Below are 6000 nucleotides of genomic sequence, written 5' to 3'. Positions count from 1 at the left end.
TAATTAACTCCAGGCTCTGAAAGAGCCAAGGCCAACAATCCCAAGGCCTGGAGGAGACCAGCTCCAAACAGCTTCCCGGAGCAGCCATCGGAAGGGGAGCCGGTGCCAACGGGGCCAAGCACGCGGGGACGAAGGAGCACACGATGGACCTGCCGCCATGAGGTCCGCAGAGCCGACCCTCCGGCCCTCCCTCCGAGGGGAACACCAACCACTCAACAGGAAATCTCCCCGTGGGGAGGAGGGGCAGGCTCCCCGCTGTTTTTCCCACAGGAAGAGCCGCTGCTGCCGGTTCCAGCCTTCTACGGGGTGACCCTGAGAACCACAGAGCAGGGCAACCCCACGCCCAGCTTAAGGACAGGCGCTGCCCACAACGCCGCCTGGAAAAACCTCAATGGACACATCAAGGAACTCGCTAGTCCTTCCCTAGCAACGACACCGTTTTAGCACGCTTGTTGTTGGGGTATCTTAGAACCCAATGCCTCACCTCTACACGAAAAATAGCAGATAAAAAACCAAAACACAGCCGCCCATTTTCAGCCTAAAAGAATTTTAAACCGAGCTCTCATGACCATAACTGTACTCAATTACGCGAACTTCAGAGTTCTCACTGCGTCTTCAAATGGCGGGATAAGAAAGCCATTGATTCTCTTAGATTTTAGCCAAATCCTCAACATGGAGGACTGTGCCTGACGCTCAGGATTCTGGGCCTGGTGCGTTGCCATTACGACATACCCGCGACCCTGGGGGCATCGGCAAAGGTATTCAGACTTACGTCTGAATACTGGATCCAACTCATCATCCCAAGACTGTGCAATACAAGCCTGTGACCGTCTGTTGGAGGGTTGGAGGGCACATGAGAGAGCTTTCTCGCCAACGCTCAGAAGACCTCTTCCACCAGGGCTCGTCCCAGGATGAACTGCATGACCAGAAACGCCTGAATACTTCAGGGATGCGTGGATGTGCCCGAAGAGTCCCATTTAAAACCACTTTATAGAGATATTTCTCAATCCGGGCAGAATACTTACCACAAAGGTTGAGGTTAAATGGTTTCTCTATTGGAAATAAACTTTGGAAAATACACCACTGTAACTGCTATTGCTGCTGATCATCGGAACGCACCATCGGCAAATGACGTACTGGGGACATTCAACAAGGAGGCCCCTGGAATATCGCTCCTCCCCCTCCAGGACTTAAGCCTCCATCAGGACACAGCCCCGTGATGACCGGCAGGGGCCTGGATAGCTACACTACAGCGCATCCAGACAACAGGAGACGATGCCACTGAAAACAGAATGAAGAGCGAAAAGGCAAAGCAATGCCTACAATACAGCTTTTGTCTACTAAGTAGAAGGAAGCTAAGAATCTGTGTTTTTATTTCCTCTGATAAACATGCATAAAGTAACGCAAAAGCAACTAAACACAATGGTGACTTCTGGGAGCACGCTGGAACGGATGATATGGAGAATGTGTGTACTGTCTCTTTAAAAAAAAAATTTTATTGATTTTTTACAGCGAGGAAGGGAGAGGGATAGAGAGTTAGAAACATCGATGAGAGAGTAACATCGACCAGCTGCCTCCTGCACACCCCCCACTGGGGCCCCGCAACCAAGGTACATGCCCTTGACTGGAATCGAACCCGGGACCCTTCGGTCCGCAGGCCGACGCTCTATCCACTGAGCCAAACTGGTCAGGGCAGTACTGTGTCTCTTTTTATACTTACTTGTAGTTTGAACAATGTGAATGCATTAAATATATTTTCTTAAAAGACTGATTTTTTTCTTTATTGATTTGAGAGAGACAGAGGAAGGGAAACAGAGAGAAACATCAATGTGTTGTTCCACTTATTTCTGCATTCACTGGCTGATTCTTGTCTGTGCCCGGACAGGGGATCCAACCACAACCTTGGTTTTCTAGATGATGCTCTAACCAAGTGAGCTACCCGGCCAGCGTGATGTATTAAATATTTTTAAAAATCATTTTTTTAAAAAATGTGGAATCTAATGCACAAAAGAAAATAACAAACAAAATGGAAGCAGACTCATAGAGACAGACTGACAGCTGTCAGAGGGGAGGGTGTTGGAGGGCTGGGTGAAGAAGGTGAAGAAATTAAGCAAAAAAACCCCAAATAAACCTCATAGACACAGACAGCAGTGTGGTGATGACCAAAGGGAAGGGGGGTGGGGAAGTGGAGGAGGGTGAAGTGGGGATACATGGTGATGGAAGGAGACTTGACTTTGGGTGGTGAACACACAATACAGTGTACAGCTGATGTATCGTGGAATTGTGCCCTGAAACCTGTATAATTTTATTAACCAATGCCACCCCAATCAATTCAATAAAATTATAAAATAAAAACACCACTGGGCTCCAAGTTTCTACGCACCTGTTTGAGGAATCATCAACCTGGCACTCCGTAGACGCTGGAGAAGACCGGAGGGAAGTAATTGCTTGCTGTGTCGGCACCAATGCTCACAGAGGCTTCAGGGACCGTCTTAAGGAAGCAATCGTTTTAAGCACAAAAATGAAAAGAAAACCAACCCCCAGAAAAGACTTCCAATGGATGTTTCTGGTTTATAGGACAAGTGAAATTCAGTTACACAGAGAACACAGAATGTGTGGGTGGCGAAGCCTTCCTGTGCGACACCGTATTGACACGCAGCATGGGAAAATAGCTCGAAACACAAAAACACAGCTGTGACCCAGGAAATGGCACCAGATTAGAACAGTTTTATTATTTAACATACCATCGCATGTACATTATCCTCCAAATAAGAAACAATTTGGTTCCAAAGTTTAAAAGGCAGCTTCCAAAACGAACCCTTAATGTAAGTTTGAAAAAAGAAAAGAAGTCCTGCAAATGAACACAGTTTTGAGCCTTGATTAAAATATGCCCCCTGGACCAATCACCTCTCTCATACAAAATGTATTTTATAAATAAGACTTTCCAAAAAACAAGATCTTGGATGTTTATTGCACATCATATAGAGTGTTTGCCACCATCTGAAAGGCCCCCAGCCGTCCACTCTGTCATCAGCTGTTTAGAGTATTTGCTCAGATCTGTGGGGAACAGCACCCTGCATATCTAGGATCATACAGGATGTCTACCAGAAACGGAAAATAGAATCTTACCGAGCGGCTTCTGTCATTTTTTTCCTAAAATAAGAACGACTCTGTTTCCTAAGCAATTACAAGAGATCGGAACCAATGAAAAGTCCTGTTCAAATGTCAGTTTTCTCTCTTCACAGGGAGAGGCGTGTTACCCCGTTGTACATTCCTCCTTCCCAGGACCAGCCCTTCTCGAAGGACATGTTGTCAGAATCACACCAGGGCTCCCGCGTCACGCTGTCCATCCGCAACAGCGACTGTTCTGGTCTCCACAAAACCCCCTCAGCCCCAGCAGAGCCAGCACCAACCAGCCGGGATGCAATGGCCTTCAAAGCAAACAAACAACAATCCCCACTAACGTTTCCTACCCTCGAGCGCAGTCTCGCCGAGGAGGCATTCAATAAATAGTTGGTGAGTGAGCGAGCTGTCTTGCAAGACTGTTTCCTATACTTGGGTGTATGAATGATGTATGAGTAATACGCTGATTTAGGGTACACAGATCTAACACGACGACTAACCAAAGGACACGGAGGACACGGCGCGGACGCCGTCGCTGCTGTCGTCCTGTCCCGGGGTCGCGCACAGACGGTGCGCTCTCAGGGTTAAAACTATTCCAATAATAAAAAGGGATCAGCCGGACATGTTTATTTCGCCAAGGGGCTCGAACGGCATTGGCCTTTGACAATTCCCAAACAGACGACAAGCCCCGAACCAAACCAAACCAAATTGCACTGTTACAAAGAAACGAGTCCGTGAGAGCAGGGGCCGGGGGCGAGGGGGGGGTGGGGGTGGGGGGCGCCCGCTAAGGAACCGCCACTTCCAGGAGCCGGTTGTTTTTCCGCTTGCACGTGGGGACGCTCCCGTTTTTCTGGTTGCCCTGAATGAACTTCACGCACACCTTGTCCTGTCGGAACTGCACCAGGAACCTGGGGAAGGACAAGGCAGATGAACGTTCACGCGGCGACCCCGGCGACCCCACGCTCTAGCTTTCGAACAGATCCTGATCTGGACAAGCTCCCCCCCCACCCCCCAGCAGCACCGTGTCCATGGGTCCCATCAGCCGGCGTCACACTCACGCAGCCCTGAGCGCATCCCTCCAAGGGGAGCCGCGTCAAGACATGGTTCCCAGGTCTCGAGCGGAAAGACCGACGTGCTAGTTCCCATGCCTCTCCTTTCTGCACAGCAAACAAGGAAGCTGGGGGAGGGGTCCTACTCAGCTATCAACAAACTGAGAAAATGAATTTCAGGGAAAGAGAGGGTGTGGGGGGCCTAGAGACGAGGGTTTCTAAACTCTGGTTGTTCACAATTTACCTGCACAACTTGTGTTGTACCTATGCATTTTGCTAATTGTTCTTTCTAGCCTAAATATATGTTTCAAAATCGGGAATCCGTGTGGCCCGGCTGTGGGTGTGTAAGGCCCCCTGTGACTCCAGCCTGTTGGTGCAGCCGGCCAACCACAGGGCTCCCCCTCCCTGCACGGGGGGCTCCGCAGGGGAAACGGACCCGCTGCCACCACAGTGGGCTGAGCGGTCCCACCCACGGGAGCCCAGCATCCCCGTCGCAGATGCCAAGGAAAGGGAGCTTAGGGCTCTGACACAGCGGCCGCCACCCGGTGTCCACGGACCACTGGGGTCCTGAGGTCCGAAAGCCTGGCGACCGCTGCTCTAAGAGGTCCTGTCAGGTTAAAGCTGTAATGAACTGGAACCCAACCAGCCACTACCTTTTTTCCTGGTACAGTGGGGCCTTGACTTACGAGTTTAATTTGTTCCGTGATGGAGCTCGTAACTCAAATTACTCGTATGTCAAATCAATTGTGAACGAGTGAGACACGGGATGCTGGGCTGATGATGTTGTGGCGTTCACTGTGACGTTCGCTGCGCCAACTAGCGGTGGGGTATCTGAAGCTGGCTCGTCACCTGAATTTTAGCTCGCAACTCAAAGCAAAAAATCGGCCGAGAGACGGCTCGTATCTCGAAAAACTCGTTCGTCGGGACACTCGTAAGTCAAGGCCCCACTGTAGTTTATGAGAAAGGACCCAGTAACAAGAGCATTGTTTAGTCCAACCTGCAACTTCCAAGGCGGAGGACAGATAACGGCCCATCTCCCACCCAGGCCAAGTGCCCTTCTCAGTGCAGAATGAGCACAGTGAGCTAAGGCCCTGTCAGTGCTAGCACATCGAGGAGACTGTGTCTGACTTACACGGGGGAAGGAGTGGGTGTGAACTCACTACAGAAAGACTTTTAGAAAGAGCTGAAATAGAACAGGCTGGCAAGATCTTAACCAGAAAATAAAATCATTTCCTGAACAATCTGGTTATGCAAATGATTATGATAAATGCGAAGAAAGTACATAAGCAAACAGTCAACAATCTACTGGGAAAAAAAATTAAGTATCAAACATGGTGGCTCCAATCCATTCAAACGATCTCATATTGATAGACTTAATAATTGGGGGGGGGGGGGGGCGGGAAGGGGGTGCTCCAACCTGCATGCAAAAAATGTCTCCATAATGGGGCCCTAATGTAAAGGGAAATGCAAATTTCAAGTGCGGGCAGTCTGAGCACCACTACGCCCCTGTCCACACAGAACACTCACTCTATCATACTAGCTATCAACACGTGAAAATAAAGGCATCTCAAACACAGCACACCCAACAGCCCACCACGCTATTCCCCTCCCCCAACCCCCCAAACCCCTTTCCTCAGTGTCATCTACTGCAGTGAATGGTATCACCATATGGGTTCAGGCCCAAAGCCTAACCTGCCTCTCTCTCATTTCACTCGGTCACCAAGTCCACCCCCGTCTCAGGGCCTTTGCACCTGCTGCCTCCCCAGAAGGCTGCCCCTGAAGGCATCTCCCTGGACCGTTGCCTGGCTCGCCCCTCGATTCCAGCCTC

General features: G+C 50.0%; 1 protein-coding gene across 3 annotated transcripts in view; it reads right to left on the bottom strand.

Moving 5' to 3' along the window:
• Positions 1 to 2707: 2707 nt before the first annotated feature.
• The window catches only part of LOC102425287 (unconventional myosin-Ib), a 59771-nt gene continuing 56478 nt past the window's right edge, over positions 2708 to 6000 (bottom strand). For all 3 annotated transcript variants that reach the window (XM_006082357.2, XM_023759703.1, XM_023759710.1), the window contains one exon: positions 2708 to 4031. In XM_006082357.2, coding sequence (XP_006082419.2) covers positions 3908 to 4031 — 124 coding nt within the window. In that variant the 3' untranslated portion in view covers positions 2708 to 3907. The remainder of the gene's footprint in view (positions 4032 to 6000) is intronic.

This window comes from Myotis lucifugus, unplaced genomic scaffold (genome assembly GCF_000147115.1).
Source record: "Myotis lucifugus unplaced genomic scaffold, Myoluc2.0 scaffold_3, whole genome shotgun sequence".
Classification (NCBI taxonomy): Eukaryota; Metazoa; Chordata; class Mammalia; order Chiroptera; family Vespertilionidae; genus Myotis; species Myotis lucifugus.
Note: the sequence above shows the minus strand (reverse complement) of the source record. Positions and strands in the feature narration are given on the sequence as shown.